Below are 17,355 nucleotides of genomic sequence, written 5' to 3'. Positions count from 1 at the left end.
TTTCAAAATATTCACTTTCTTTTACTTAATTTCAAAGTATCACAATAACCCCGGGCAATAACGAAAAGAAAATCAGTTCATTATCAAGCTACAGTATCAGATTACGAGATGCAAAAAATATATAAAAAAAATCTGCCAAATAATTACCTGGAAATTTAATGAGAAAGACTGCAAAGTTGAGAAAATGCACGAATCTCAAAACTGTTTTTCTTTAATTTTTTTGATGTAAAGTGAAAGTTTTACTGAGAAACTAAGTACAGCACCAGATATGACATCGCTTCATCTATACAGGGTGTTACAAAAAGGTACAGCCAAACTTTCAGGAAACATTCCTCACACACAAATAAAGAAAAGATGTTATGTGGACATGTGTCCAGAAATGCTTAATTTCCATGTTAGAGCTCATTTTAGTTTCATCAGTATGTACTGAACTTCCTCAATTCACCGCCAGTTGGCCCAATTGAAGGAAGGTAATGCTGACTTCGGTGCTTGTATTGACATGCGACTCATTGCTCTACAGTACTAGCATCAAGCACATCAGTGCGTAGCATCAACAGGTTAGTGTTCATCACGAACGTGGTTTTGCAGTCAATGCAATGTTTACAAATGCGGAGTTGGCAGATGCCCATTTGATGTATGAGTTAGCATGGGGCAATAGCCATGGTGCGGTACATTTGTATCGAGACAGATTTCCAGAACAAAGGTGTCCCAACAGGAAGACGTTTGAAAAAATTGATCGGTGTCTTAGGGAGCACAGAATATTCCAGCCTATGACTCGCGACAGGGGAAGACCTAGAACGATGAGGACACCTGCAATGGACAAGGCAATTCTTCGTGCAGTTGACGATAACCTTAATGTCAGCATCAGAGAAGTTGCTGCTGTACAAGGTAACGTTGACCATGTTACTGTATGGAGAGTGCTATGGGAGAACCAGTTGTTTCCGTACCATGCACAGCATGTGCAGGCACTATCAGCAGCTGATTGGCCTCCACAGGCACACTTCTGCGAATGGTTCATCCAACAATGTGTCAATCCTCATTTCAGTGCAAATGTTCTCTTTACGGATGAGGCTTCATTCCAACGTGATCAAATTGTAAATTTTCACAATCAGCATGTGTGGGCTGATGAGAATCCGCACACAATTGTGCAATCACATCATCAACACAGATTTTCTGTGAATGTTTGGGCAGGCATTGTTGGCGATGTCTTGATTGGGCCCCATGTCCTTCCACCTACGCTCAATGGAGCACGTTATCATAACGAATAGTAAACTGAAACACTTTTGCACTAAGTTTACGAATGTGACACTACTGGATACAGACAGGTATGAGAGACACTGCTTCACAAAGCATGGACTACATCTAAATCAGAATGAGATTTTCACTCTGCAGCGGAGTGTGCGCTGATATGAAACTTCCTGGCAGATTAAAACTGTGTGCCCGACCGAGACTCGAACTCGGGACCTTTGCCTTTCGCGGGCAAGTGCTCTACCAACTGAGCTACCGAAGCACGACTCACACCCGGTACTCACAGCTTTACTTCTGCCAGTACCTCGTCTCCTACCTTCCAAACTTTACAGAAGCTCTCCTGCGAAACTTGCAGAACTAGCACTCCTGAAAGAAAGGATATTGCGGAGACATGGCTTAGCCACAGCCTGGGGGATGTTTCCAGAATGAGATTTTCACTCTGCAGCGGAGTGTGCGCTGATATGAAACTTCCTGGCAGATTAAAACTGTGTGCCCGACCGAGACTCGAACTCGGGACCTTTGCCTTTCGCGGGCAAGTGCTCTACCAACTGAGCTACCGAAGCACGACTCACGCCCGGTACTCACAGCTTTACTTCTGCCAGTACCTCGTCTCCTACCTTCCAAACTTTACAGAAGCTCTCCTGCGAAACTTGCAGAACTAGCACTCCTGAAAGAAAGGATATTGCGGAGACATGGCTTAGCCACAGCCTGGGGGATGTTCCCAGAATGAGATTTTCACTCTGCAGCGGAGTGTGCGCTGATATGAAACTTCCTGGCAGATTAAAACTGTGTGCCCGACCGAGACTCGAACTCGGGACCTTTGCCTTTCGCAGGCAAGTGCTCTACCAACTGAGCTACCGAAGCACGACTCACGCCCGGTACTCACAGCTTTACTTCTGCCAGTACCTCGTCTCCTACCTTCCAAACTTTACAGAAGCTCTCCTGCGAAACTTGCAGAACTAGCACTCCTGAAAGAAAGGATATTGCGGAGACATGGCTTAGCCACAGCCTGGGGGATGTTTCCAGAATGAGATTTTCACTCTGCAGCGGAGTGTGCGCTCATATGAAACTTCCTGGCAGATTAAAACTGTGTGCCCGACCGAGACTCGAACTCGGGACCTTTGCCTTTCGCGGGCAAGTGCTCTACCAACTGAGGAGAGCTTCTGTAAAGTTTGGAAGGTAGGAGACGAGGTACTGGCAGAAATAAAGCTGTGAGTACCGGGCGTGAGTCGTGCTTCGGTAGCTCAGTTGGTAGAGCACTTGCCCGCGAAAGGCAAAGGTCCCGAGTTCAAGTCTCGGTCGGGCACACAGTTTTAATCTGCCAGGAAGTTTTACATCTAAATCAGTTTGGCAAAAATAAACTAGCAGCAGACATTGGAAAAGCTTTTCATGAAATAATAGGCCTAAACAATAACGATCATGAAAGCAGACCAGTCATAGCCCTAACTAACAAGGTAAACTAGTGAGCAGGGCCAACTCTAGCAGGATTTGGCCCAGTAACAAAAATCTGCAACAAGTAATTAATACACAAACGAAAGTTCACTCAAACAGCAATACAATTAAAGACAAACAAAAGTTAACACTGTTTCATCAGAACATAAGAGGCCTATACTGCCAGCTGGATCAGTTCACAGCAAATATAGAAGACACAAAAGGTATAAACAGTGCCCACATTCTGTGTCTAACAGAACACCACATCACTGCTGGTATTGAAGTGGTCCCTATTCCCAACTATGTTTTGGCAACGTCTTATTGCAGGAACTATATGGACAAAGGAGGAGTAGCTGTATATGTAAAAAACAATGTCTTGTGTCACGGCAATAGATGTACAAAGATTCTGCTTTGAGCTACATTTCGAAGTATGTGCTATAGAGGTGCCAGACACTGTCTCCAGATTAACAGTTGTGGCAGTTTACAGGGCACTGGTAATTTTAAAGTGTTTGTTAAACAATTAGATACTCTTTTGTTGTACTTAAGTAGAAAAAATACGGGCATGGTAGTTGTTGGGGATTTTAACATAGATTTCTTGGTTAATTCTTCCTGCAAGGTGGAATTTGAAAATCTCATGGGCACATACAACCTTGTTCCCGTGGTTAGCTCGCCCACCAGAACCACAACCTCTTCCAGTACTCTCATTGATAACGTTTTTGTTGATCAGAGTAAAGTCAACCATATTAATATTGAAATGGTTATAAATGGTCTGTCTGACCATGACGGACAACAAGTTACTTTCAACAGCTTGGGAATTCCTTTGAGTGACACCTCACTTAGATGGAAAACAGTAAGGAAAATAAGTGAGGAAGCTATTCAAACGTTCAGATCATGTCTTCAGCATACTGACTGGACACCTGTTTATCTAGCAGAAACTGCTAATTCAAAATACAATTTATTCACAAATGAGATAGCAGGTACCTTTAAAAGTGTATTTCCAAAAAAGTCATACAGAGTCCAACCTGCTAGGTCTGCAAAAAAACCATGGCTCACTAAGTGCATCATAGCTTCCTGTCAGAGAAAAAGACAACTCTACATAGCATCAAAGACTTCTAACAACCCTGCTCAGCTAAAACATTATAAACTCTACTGTAAAATTCTTGCCAAAGTAATTAAAAACTCTAAAAGTATGTGTATAGCATCTGAAATTACTAATTCTGAAAATAAAATTAAAACAATCTGGAATGTGATAAAGAGAGAAACAGGGACTATAAACTACACCAAAGACAAAAATATTGTTTTAACTGTTGACAACTCAGAGATAACTAATAGTGAGGAAATTGCTGAAATCTTTAACCAACATTTTTTAACTGTCCCAACACAGATAGGTTGCCATGGTTCTGTAGATAAAGCTGCCTGTATAATGAAAAACAATTTTCCATAAGCTTTCAGTCAAATAAGTGTGCTTCCCATTACTGCCAATGAAATCAAAAAAATCATACAGTCTTTGAAAAATAAACATTCTGCTGGTATCGACGATATTTCAAGCAAGCTGTTGAAGGCTTGCTGTAGTGAAGTGGCCGAAGTTTTGTCTCACATCTGTAGCACATCCATGCAACAAGGAGTGTTTCCAGACAGAATGAAATACTCTGTTGTCAGGCCCTGTACAAAGCAGGGGATGCTACAAATGTGTCAAACTATCGCCCTATCTCTCTATTAACAACATTTTCAAAAGTCCTAGAAAAAGCTCTGTACAACAGGATTGTGGCACACCTTGGTGACCTGAACATCATTAACAGTCAGCAGTTTGGTTTTCAAAAGGGAGTTTCAATAGATAACGCAATTTTTTCATTCACAAATGATGTTCTAGAGTCTATAAACAGCAAGAGGCTGCCAATTGGTGTCTTATGCGACCTATCAAAGGCGTTTGACTGTGTAGATCTCCAGATACTCTTCAAGAAGGTCTGTCATTATGGAATTACAGGACCTGTAGGGAACTGGTTAAAATCGTACCTCGAAAATAGGAAGCAGAAGATTATTCTAGATGTTTCAGATAGTGTATCACAATATTTAGTGGACTCTGAGTGGGGAATTGTGCAGCATGGAGTGCCACAGGGATCAGTGCTTGGGCCCTTGCTGTTCCTCATATATGTTAATGACCTGCCTTTATCCATCAATAAGCAGTGTAAATTTACAATGTTCACTGATGGTACGAGCATTGTGGTGGATAATGTGTCAACTACTGACTTAGAATCCGGGGTCAATGATATCCTTAAATAAGTTCTGGGTTGGTTTAGTATTAACTCCCTTTCAATAAACCTGAAAAAAACCAATTTTATCCAGTTCCAGACAACCCACAAAAACCCAAAAGAAATAGTTATCACACAGAATGATCAGATGATAAAACAAGTGCACTTATCAAAATTCCTAGGCGTATACGTGGACAGTAGGCTGAACTGGGAACATCACGTTCTACAAACACTAAAACGGCTGACGTCGGCAACATTTGCTTTATGAATTTTGTCACGCTTCAATGACATTACCATCTCAAAGTCAGCTTACTTTGGCTATTTTCATTCAGTCATGTGTTATGGCATCATCTTCTGGGGCAATACACCTGCCGCAAAGAAAATCCTCACAGCACAAAAAAGAGCAATAAGAATCATTTGTGGTGTACCCCCGCGGACCTCATGTCGAAATCTTTTTGAACGACTTGAAATACTGACAGCAACATCTCAGTACATATATTCACTGATGTGCTTCATAATAAATAACCCCACTCTGTATGAAACGAATTGCCTACATCATGAACATAACACCAGAAGAAAAGAGGATTTCCACTGTGAGTTAAAGAACTTGACACTTATTCAGAAAGGGGTAAAGTATGCTGGAACGAAAATTTTCAATTCCCTACCCAACAGCATCAAAAGTATAAGGAGTAGTACATCAGTATTTAAACGTAGCTTGAAAAATTATTTACTTGAGACCTCACTTTATTCACTAGAGGAATTCTTTCAGAGAAATAAGTAAAACCCAGATTGGAAAGATGTTTTTAAATTTTTTGACACTGTTTACTGTTAAACTAATGTAATAAGGCCCTAATGTAAAAATTCCTGTTTTTCTCATTCCCATGGGAAGTTTTGATTACTGTTCAAGGTTAAAATAAATGCAATAATGCCCTAAATATGAAACTGCTATCTTCACATTTATGTTGACTAGTTTTTAAGCTAAAAAGTATGACTTTTGTGCACTGTTATTAATACTATAACAATGTCTTTATTCTATGTATTTTATTATGTATATTGACACGTTCCACATCTGAGTGACTTGCTCACATGTACAGATCTATGGAACAAGAATATAAATAAATAAATAAAATAAAATTTCATACGGGATATTCTACCTGTGCTGCTAGAACATGTGCCTTTACAAGTACGACACAACATGTGGTTCATGCACGATGGAGCTCCTGCACATTTCAGTTGAAGTGTTCGTACGCTTCTCAACACAGATTCGGTGACCAATGGATTGGTAGAGGTGGACCAATTCCATGGCCTCCACGCTCTCCTGACCTCAACCCTCTTGACTTTCATTTATGGGGGCATTTGAGAGCTCTTGTCTACGCAACCGCGGTACCAAATGTAGAGACTCTTCATGCTCGAATACTGGATGGCTGTGATACAATACGCCATTCTCCAGGGCTGCATCAGGGATTCCATGGGACGGAGGGTGGGTGCATGTATCCTCGCTAACGGAGGACATTTTGAACATTTCCTGTAACAAAATGTTTGAAGTCACGCTGGTTCGTTCTGTTGCTGTGTGTTTCCATTCCATGATTAATGTGATTTGAAGAGAAGTAATAAAATGAGCTCTAACATGGAAAGTAAGCGTTTCCGGACACATGTCCACATAACATATTTTCTATCTTTGTGTGTGAGGAATGTTTCCTGAAAGTATGGCCGTACCTTTTTGTAACACCCTGTATAAAACAATTCTTTGACAAACTTTCCCTCCCCATGTATCATATGATATGGTTGCGTGGAACAGCCAGTACTTTGTGCTGTGCTGGAAATACGACAGAGAATTGTATCACTGTCATCCCAGTGTGAACCAGTTAAGTTGTTCTTCCACTATGTTTCTATGCACTCCACTGATGTGAGTTGCTTTTGTATCAATACTGCAGGTCACAACGAACATTGTACCACACATTGTATCACCTCAATGAGAACTGCCCCTCGTATTTGTGTCAGATACATTGAGATTTTGCTACTTTATAGACAGCTGATAATTGCCTGTGTAAAGTTACACAAATGCTGTTGTGACTCTCCGATCTTTCAAAGTGCCACCGTGCAGTTACGCGCGTCCTCTACATGCAGCGCTGTCTGCCAGCCATGCAGCAGCCGGGCCACCTAAGCGGCCAGCCAGCCAGCGGCCACTAGATTTGGACTCAGTGCTGATTGGACTGTTACAGTGTACACACGTCTTACTTTGTTTACTTGATCAGTGACTTAAATGTATTGTGTCGTCCTTGAAATATATTTGTTAAACTTGACATTATAACAAATGCTTTGTTTGAAAGCACTCCATCTTCAGGCCACAAGTGGCCCATCGGGACCATCCGACTGCTGTATCATCCTCAGCTGAGGATGCGGATAGGAGGTGCATGTGGTCAGCACACTGCTCTCCTGGTCATTATGATGGTTTTCTTTGACTGGAGCCACTACTATTCGGTCAAGTAGCTCCTCAATTGGCATCACGAGGCTGAGTGCACCCCAAAAAATAGCAACACCGCATGGTGGACTTGTTGGTCACCCATCCAAATGCCAGCCACGCCCGACAGCACTTATCTTCGGTGATCTGATAGGAACCGGTGTATCCACTGTGGCAAGGCCATTGCCCCATTGTTTGAAGTATCAGATAATAACAGCAGCTGAGTAGTACGTGAGCAGCAGTACCTGTTTTCAAAGTTACTGTTGTTCTCCATACATACATATCAGTAATCAGCATAACAATCAGTTTGAGTAGATTAGTGCTAGTTATGATCTGTTTTTAGTGTAATTTACAGAAAGAGAGAGTAAGGTTGCTTCCGACTGTTAATGTAGAATTGGACTTGTTCCATGCAACACAATGTGTGAATGAACGAATGAACAAATGACGCTTCCAGCTGTTATCAGTACTTGCTGACCTCTTTGTGGACTGCAGTGTTTTACTAGGCAATGTTCCCAATGGAGATAATGATACACAAGTATTTTAATATACAATATCCATCAGTAATAAACTTCCAAGTTATCCCTTACAATCAGCTTGACTTCGTTACAAAGGTAATTTTGGTACAGGTGGGAGTCACAGTCACAGATTATGAGCCACAGAGGCTCAACAAGATAGATTACTCTCCATTTTCCAATAACATATTAAAGAATGTAAATTATCAGGTATCATTTCAAACATTTTTCACAGAGACTCAAACAACAACAATCAATATGTTGAGAACAGTGACACTGAGTGATGTTTCTCAAAGAGGCAGTAGCTAATCTTAAGGATGTAGCTTGAAATAATGGTTAGCTGTGTGCAGTTGAGGTTTGGATACATGGCTTCTTGGGAGTACTGGTCTTATGCGCTTCTAGGCCCAACAAGCTGAACCTAAGCAAGTTTTATGATTCTGGCATGATTTTCATGTCCCACTATTCACGATGAATGGGAATCAACAGAGAGCTGAATTTTCACTACTGAATCCTTGCCTCTGTATCTCCATCTTTGTTGCATGATTAACTGGGATTTAATATTGTTGTTGTTGTTGTGGTCTTCAGCCCTGAGACTGGTTTGATGCAGCTCTCCATGCTACTCCATCCTGTCCAACCCTCTTCATCTCCCAGTACCTACTGCAACCTACATCTTTCTGAATCTGTTTAGTGTATTCATCTCTTGGTCTCCCTCTACAATTTTTACCCTTTGCGCTGCCCTCCAATATTAAATTGGTGATTGCAGTAGCCACCAGAAAGATCGCGGGAGGCGCACATTGGCACGGCGCGTCACGGACGGTAGTTGCCGCAAGTAGAGTCCCATCCACCAGAGGGCACGCGAGAATTCGGACGCGACCTCTGCCGGCATAACAACAACTCAAGCAGCACGGGCCGTGCCCAGTCAGTTAACATCGGGCATGCCTAGGACACAGTCCCGGTCTATGCTAAGTGAAGTGCTACGTAAACGTGAACAGTGTTACTACACAATTGGCGACAAGTAGCATCGTTCTTTCGCGTGTTGCGTCATTGTTCCGGTTTCGCAGCTTCTCCACAGCATGGAGGATTTAGTGCGGGTTTTGGTTGAGCAGCTGATAGAGCTCATGGCCACCATAAAACAAGTGCTTCCGGCGTTGCTCTCCACGCAGTCTGCCCCAGTGCCATTCCCTCCTCCCTTTCCCCTGTATGACGAGACGGAGGAGGATTGGGACGCATATGAACATCTCCTTCGGCAGCATTTCCAGGCGTTTCATGTTGCTGATACAGAGGTATGTTGTGCTCTCTTCTTGTTTTGGATATCTCCCTCACTGTATCAAGTTTTGCGGCAGCTAGCGCCGTTGCAGGAACCCTCGTGCTTGTCTTTTGACGCATTGTGTTCATTGCTGTCTTCATACACTCCTGGAAATTGAAATAAGAACACCGTGAATTCATTGTCCCAGGAAGGGGAAACTTTATTGACACATTCCTGGAATCAGATACATCACATGATCACACTGACAGAACCACAGGCACATAGACACAGGCAACAGAGCATGCACAATGTCGGCACGGCACTAGTACAGTGTATATCCACCTTTCGCAGCAATGCAGGCCGCTATTCTCCCATGGAGACGATCGTAGAGATGCTGGATGTAGTCCTGTGGAACGGCTTGCCATGCCATTTCCACCTGGCGCCTCAGTTGGACCAGTGTTCGTGGTGGACGTGCAGACCGCGTGAGACGACGCTTCATCCAGTCCCAAACATGCTCAATGGGGGACAGATCCGGAGATCTTGCTGGCCAGGGTAGTTGACTTACACCTTCTAGAGCACGTTGGGTGGCACGGGATACATACGGACGTGCATTGTCCTGTTGGAACAGCAAGTTCCCTTGCCGGTCTAGGAATGGTAGAACGATGGGTTCGATGACGGTTTGGATGTACCGTGCACTATTCAGTGTCCCCTCGACGATCACCAGTGGTGTACGGCCAGTGTAGGAGATCGCTCCCCACACCATGATGCCGGGTGTTGGCCCTGTGTGCCTCGGTCATATGCCGTCCTGATTGTGGCGCTCACCTGCACGGCGCCAAACACGCATACGACCATCATTGGCACCAAGGCAGAAGCGACTCTCATCCCCGAAGACGACACGTCTCCATTCGTCCCTCCATTCACGCCTGTCGCGACACCACTGGAGGCGGGCTGCACGATGTTGGGGCGTGAGCGGAAGACGGCCTAACGGTGTGCGGGACCGTAGCCCAGCTTCATGGAGACGGTTGCGAATGGTCCTCGCCGATACCCCAGGAGCAACAGTGTCCCTAATTTGCTGGGAAGTGGCGGTGCGGTCCCCTACGGCACTGCGTAGGATCCTACGGTCTTGGCGTGCAACCGTGCGTCGCTGCGGTCCGGTCCCAGGTCGACGAGCACGTGCACCTTCCGCCGACCACTGGCGACAACACCGATGTACTGTGGAGACCTCACGCCCCACGTGTTGAGCCATTCGGCGGTACGTCCACCCGGCCTCCCGCATGCCCACTATACGCCCTCGCTCAAAGTCCGTCAACTGCACATACGGTTCACGTCCACGCTGTCGCGGCATGCTACCAGTGTTAAAGACTGTGATGGAGCTCCGTATGCCACGGCAAACTGGCTGACACTGACGGCAGCGGTGCACAAATGCTGCGCAGCTAGCGCCATTCGACGGCCAACACCGCGGTTCCTGGTGTGTCCGCTGTGCCGTGCGTGTGATCATTGCTTGTACAGCCCTCTCGCAGTGTCCGGAGCAAGTATGGTGGGTCTGACACACCGGTGTCAATGTGTTCTTTTTTCCATTTCCAGGAGTGTATTATCATCGACGCACCCATGTTGTGGCGGCTAGGGTCGAGTTCTATCAACAAACAGCCCCATCAGTCTTACCGGGCGTGGGCCGCTACCCTGCATGGTCTTAGTCGCAAGTGTCATTTTGTCACGGAGCAGTCGCGAGAGTCGTATACCCACGTTATGGTACGCGACGTCATTGTTCGTTCGGCCCCTGGTAGGGAGGTCCAGCAAGGGGCCCTGCAGTTAGAAGACCCTTCCCTTGAGGAAGTCCTGTCCATTGCTCAATCGTATGAAGTCTCTCACGCCACAGGTCAATAGCTGGAAGCGTGGTGTGACGTCACGGCGGTTCAGGGCGGCGCGTCCGCGTCCACTGTGTCCGGGGTGGACGACTTGCGAGCGGTACAATCCGGCCGTTACGGCCGCTTCCGCACAAAGTGTAAACAGAATTCCGGCCGCCAGCCCCTGTTGACGTCCTGTGCGTCGTGCTATATACATCATGATCAGTCAGAGTGCCCCCAGCGTTCGGCCGTTTGTCGCAAATGTAATAAAAAAGGTCACATTGCTAAAGTTTGCTGCTCAGCCTCAAAAGAATTGAAGGAAGCAGGTACAGAGGACATGGACGTTAACATTCAGGAAGTTTCGTCAGGCCAGGCTCCCGACGCATCGGCACGCAAACTCTTTATCGAGGTGTCGGTTCGGTTGCGCCGGTTGCAACTGCAAGTAGATACGGGCGCGGCAGTTTCAGTTTCATTGTTGAATGCACAAACTTATTCCGACCTTGGATCGCCCCCGTTGGCGCTAGTTTACCGGCGTCTACGCAGTTATGGTAAACAGTTCATTCCCCTACTGGGTCAGTTCACTACCGACGTGACTTACAAATCAGTCACTCGGCCTATTACTTTTATTGTTGTCAGTGATGCGAGCTCCGCTAACCTTTTTGGCCTGGATGCCTTTCAAGCTTTCGGTTTTTCTATCGCTGACACCATACAGTTGGTCTCCAAAGACGTTCCCTATCAATCATTGGAATCTTTGATCTCAGACTTTCCAGATATCTTTGAGGAGGGCTTGGGATGTGTTTCAGATTTTGAAGCTCACTTAACGTTGAAGACGTCGGCTCGCCCGCATTTTCTACGCGTGAGGCAGATCCCCTTGGCTCTCCGCCCTCAGGTAAAGGAAGAGCTAGACCAGCTGACAGCCCTAGGGGTCGTTCTTCCCATTTCTTCTAGTGAGTGGGCTTCGCCCCTCGTTATTGTAAGGAAGCCCTCGGGAAAATTACGTCTTTGTGGCGATTTCAATGCCACCATTAATTCCCTATTGGTGGTGGACACCTATCCTTTGCCTCGTGCTGATGAATTGTTCTCCGCCGTGGCGGGAGGCCAATATTTTTCGAAAATCGATCTTTCGGAGGCTTATCATCAGATACCACTTGATGAGGACTCCAAACGGCTGGCGGTCATCAATGCCCCGTTTGGCCTTTACCAATACCAGCGGTTGGCCTTCGGAATATCCAGTGCCCCAGCGATATTCCAGCATTATCTTGAGCACGTCACGTCGACAATCCCTCATTGTATTAATTACCTGGATGACATAATTGTCACAGGCCGCAGCACGAAGGACACTTGCACAACCTTCATACCCTATTTCTCAAATTCAGGTCTGTGGGCTTGCGTTGCAACCTGCATAAGTCAAACTTCTTCCAACCGTCCATTGAGTATGTGGGCTACACCATCTCCCGGCACGGCATCCAGCCACTAGGAAGTTTGGTCCAAGGTATCGTCGACCTTCCTCAGCCCGCTTCGCTGAAAGACTTACAAGCTTTTTTAGGCAAGATAGCCTATTACCACCAGTTCATTCCCAGGGCTTCCACCATAGCCCATCCCAAGTACTGCCTTCTGCGCAAGGGTGTTCCTTTTGATTGGTTGCCTGCATGCGAACGAGCGTTCACCTCGTTGAAGGGCCTCCTCATGTCAGCGCCTTGTTTGGCTACTTTTGACCCCCATAAGCCGTTGGTCCTGGCTACAGATGCTTCACAGTATGGGGTGGGGGCGGTCCTGGCCCATCGCAACGCAGATGGTTCCGGCTAACCATTGGCGTTTGCATCCAAAACTCTTAGTCCCGCACAGGCCCATTACTCCCAGTTGGAAAAAGAGGCTTTGGCCATTGTCTACGCTGTTACCAAGTTTCACCCTTTCTTGTATGGCACGAATTTCAGTTAATCACTGACCATAAGCCGTTAATATCGTTATTTGGCCCTGCCTCTCAGATTCCGGATAGGGTGCCCCACAGACTACAGCGCTGGGCCTTGTTACTCTCTAAGTACCATTATGACATTCATTTTCGCCCTACCGGACAGCATGCCAATGCCGACGCTCTTTCCCGTCTTCCGGTGGGCCCGGATCCTACATTCGATCGAGAGGAGATTATGTGTTTTCATTTGGATGTGGCGTCCTGCCAAGCAGTTGATGGCTTCCCGATCACTAGTTCTCGAGTCACCAGGGAAACGGCAGCTGACCCAGTTCTCCGGCAAGTAGTTCGCCTCATTCAGCAGGGGTGGTCATCCCGCCCTCCAGGCCGGGCCTCGGACCCTCTTCGTAATTATTTTATTCTACGAGACCGCCTCTTGGTCTTGGAAGGAGTTCTCCCTCTGACTACCGATGATACAGCTCCAAGCGTGGTTGTTCCTGCAAGTTTACGAAGGGAGTTCCTCACGTTACTACATGCGGGGCACTGGGGTGTTTCCCGTACTAAAGCCTTGGCTCGCAGACATGTGTACTGGCCCAGTATTGACAGAGAAATTGAGCACTTGGTGGCCGCCTGTTCCCAGTGTGCGAGCCAACAGGCATCTCCCAGGGCAGCGTTCTCTTCATGGCTGCCAGCAACCCAAGCATGGGAACATGTTCACATCAATATTGCGGGCCCGTTTCTCAATGGCTTTTGGCTCATTGTCATTGATGCTTATTCCCGATTCCCATATGTGGTTCGCTGCTCCTCAACCACTTCAGAGGTGGCAATCCAGGCACTAGCAAAAATCTTTTCTGTGGAAGGTCTGCCAATCACTCTGGTCTCAGACAATGGACCGCAGTTTATTTCGCAGACCTTCCAGGATTTTTGTAGGCGCTTCGGTATTCGGCACATTTGCTCTTCCCCCTTCCATCCACAATTGAATGGGGAAGCTGAGCGCATGGTGCGCACATTTAAGACGCAGATGAAAAAGTATGTGCAAAAATTTCCTGCAGAGGAAGCATTGACGTTTTTCCTGACAGCATACGGGACCACACCAATGGGAGAACGCAGCCCCACAGAGCTCCTCCATGGGCGCCAACCTAGGACTCTGCTGCACCTCCTCTGGCCTGGTCCTCGCCAGTCTTCGCAAAACGGAGTACCAGGCTTTCCACTGGGTATGTCGGTCTGGGCCCGTGGGTTTGGTCGCAATCCACGTTGGATACCGGCGGTGGTCCTGCGCCGAAATGGCCGCCGGCTCTATACCTTGCAGGTGGGGAACCGGGTGGTACGTCATCACCAAAATCAGCTACGTCCACGTTTGGGCACCCACCCTCTGACCTCTCGGACACCGGCTTCCCCATTGCCGGCACCTGTGTTGGTTTCTCAGGGTACGTTACTGCCTCTCCCCACTGTGACTCTGCCGCACTGCGATGGTTCTCAGCCTTGGCAGCCTCCATTAGCTCCCGCACCGGCATCACTATCGTTCGCGATGCCCCAGCGAGAGCCAGCCCCCCTCGCAGGCCCGGTTTCTCAGGAGGCTGGTTCACCTGTGCTCGTCCCTTCCCCGTCTCCGCCACTGGGTCTTGCCCCTCCCGAGGTGGAACAGGATCCGGAATTTGACAGCTTGTCGACCGTTTTGTCCCGGGCTCCGGTGGTGGAATGACGGGGGCCTCTTTGTGTGGGTCACTTCCAGCCGTATTCGAAGGTTCTGGCTCGTGGGTTGGCAGATCCTCTCGACTCCGGTCTTCCAATGGATGTGGAGGTCATCGCTCCGGCCCGACACTCCACCTTCCGACGCAGTGGATCGCAGTGGCTTCAGCCCCCCCCGAAGGAGGAGGAGTGCAGTAGCCACCAGAAAGATCGCGGGAGGCGCACATCGGCAGTCCCGTCTGCCTGAGGGCACGCGAGAATTCGGACGTGACCTCTGCCAGCGTAACAACAACAACAACTCAGGCAGCACGGGCTGTGCCCAGTCAGTTAACATTGGGCATGCCTATGACACAGTCCCAGTCTATGCTAAGTGAAGTGCTACGTAAACGTGAACAGTGTTACTACAGTGATCCCTTGGTGCCTCAGAACGCGTCCTACCAACTGATCCCTTCTTCTAGTCAAGCAGAAGCTCCTCTTCTCCCCAATTCTACTCAATACCTCCTCTTTAGTTACGTGATCTACCCATCTAATCTTCAGCATTCTTCTGTAGCACCACATTTCGAAAGCTTCTATTCTCTTCTTGTCTAAACTATTTATTGTCCATGTTTCACTTCCATACATGGCTACACTCCATACAAATACTTTCAGAAACGACTTCCTGACACTTAAATCTATACTCGATGTTAACAAATTTCTCTTCTTCAGAAAAGCTTTCCTTGCCATTGCCAGTCTACATTTTATATCCTCTCTACTTCGACCATCATCACTTATTTTGCTGCCCAAATAGCAAAACTCCTTTACTACTTTAAGTGTCTCATTTCCTACTGTAATTCCCGCAGCATCACCCGACTTAATTCGATTACATTCCATTATCCTCGTTTTGCTTTTGTTGATGTTCATCTTATACCCTCCTTTCAAGACACTGTCCATTCTGTTCAACTGCTCTTCCAAGTCCTTTGCTGTCTCTGACAGAATTACGTCATCGGCGAACCTCAAAGTTTTTATTTCTTCTCCATGGATTTTAATACCTACTCCAAACTTTTCTTTAGTTTCCTTTACTGCTTGCTCAATATACAGATTGAATAGCATCGGGGAGAGGCTACAACCCTGTCTCACTCCCTTCCCAACCACTGCTTCCCTTTCATACCCCTCGACTCTTATAACTGCCATCTGCTTTCTGTACAAATTATAAATAGCCTTTCGCTCCCTGTATTTTACCCCTGCCACCTTTAGAATTTGAAAGAGAGTATTCCAGTCAACATTGTCAAAAGCTTTCTCTAAATCTACAAATGCTAGAAACGTAGGTTTGCCTTTCCTTAATCTTTCTTCTAAGATAAGTCGTAGGGTCAGTATTGCCTCACGTGTTCCAACATTACTACGGAATCCAAACTGATCTTCCCCGAGGTCAGCTTCTACCAGTTTTTCCATTTGTCTGTAAATAATTCACGTTAGTATTTTGCAGCTGTGACTTATTAAACTGATAGTTGGGTAATTTTCACATCTGTCAACACCTGCTTTCTTTGGGATTGGAATTATTATATTCTTCTTGAAGTCTGAGGGAATTTCGCCTGTCTCATACATGTTTTATTAGTATTTAAGACACTTTTTGTTTCCAGCATTGGCAATCCTATACACTGTATCGAAGTTATGTTAAATTTTTAAATATCTTACTATAGTATACTAGATTACAGTAACAGAAGTGTCACCACATAGCCAGAGTTTCATCAACAATTAGGTAAAATAATGGTGCCAAATACGTGCCATTCTGTTCCATTGTGAACACGTTTCTTGTTTGCCAATGGCATTTGCTTGATTGAGAGTATTATTTGCAAGCTTCCTTTTGACTCTGGAAGTGCATTTATGGTTTTTGCATAATATTTGGTAGATAGAACTGCTGAAAACACACATTTGGAGAAACAATTGAAAGCAATAAAAAAAATCAGTACAGTCTCCAGCACTTGAGGCTTTGACCACATTGTTAAGAGCTTCAGAGCCTTCCTCGGTAGGAAAACTAGGTGCAAATGCTACGGTATATATGACATTCTAATCCTCTTCATGTTCAAGCACCTCAATAATGCTGCTACTATGAACCTGATTGTCTTCTGATGCTTTATGGTGCTAAGTCAGTGCACTGCTTAAGTCAATAAATAAATTATGCATATTTGAGGGAAGGAAATTGCAGATGCACTCTACTTTGAAGTTACTGCTATATATTATTGCATTATGCCGATTTCTCTGTCTAGAATATAGATCCACAAAACAATGTTTTCTTACAGGTTTCGTGTCCTTTGACAACCCCGCCAGTGCGCAGGCAGCCATCCAAGCAATGAATGGTTTCCAGATAGGCATGAAGAGGCTGAAAGTTCAACTAAAGAGGCCGAAGGATGCAAATCGCCCGTACTAACAACGGCTGTGGCATAGGAGTTATCCTTTGTTACATTTTGCAGTGGTAAAAATGTATTCATTTATGGACTTTCCTCCTACCTTTCACTTCTGTTTTTACTACATGTTTCCTATCTTATTATTTTCTGTTTCTCTCTCTTTTGTTTGCCTGTCTTGTGACTTTGCCTTCCACCTATAAATAGTGTACCTTTTATTCTTTCCCCTTTGAACCATCCTCCATCTTTTCTATTTACGCTGTTTATCCACTTTTGAGCAAGAACATTGCATAACTGTGATTTAGTTACCTTTTTTCCCTTGTGTCATAGATACCTTTTCAATTTGCATACAGCTCCTAACCTCATCTTGTATCGTATTTTTACTGGTCCT

The 17,355-nt window shown here is 45.8% G+C and overlaps 1 protein-coding gene across 1 annotated transcript in view; it reads left to right on the top strand.

The window, feature by feature from the left end:
• The window catches only part of LOC124718686 (CUGBP Elav-like family member 4), a 205,280-nt gene extending 188,290 nt beyond the window's left edge, over positions 1-16,990 (top strand). The window contains exon 12 of the mRNA XM_047244310.1: positions 16,863-16,990. Within this exon, the coding sequence (XP_047100266.1) occupies positions 16,863-16,990 (128 nt within the window). The remainder of the gene's footprint in view (positions 1-16,862) is intronic.
• Positions 16,991-17,355: the final 365 nt, after the last annotated feature.

The sequence above is a fragment of the Schistocerca piceifrons genome, chromosome 10, assembly GCF_021461385.2.
Source record: "Schistocerca piceifrons isolate TAMUIC-IGC-003096 chromosome 10, iqSchPice1.1, whole genome shotgun sequence".
Taxonomy (NCBI): Eukaryota; Metazoa; Arthropoda; class Insecta; order Orthoptera; family Acrididae; genus Schistocerca; species Schistocerca piceifrons.
The sequence above is the reverse complement of the archived record's forward strand: the minus strand, read 5'-3'. Positions and strand labels throughout refer to the sequence as shown.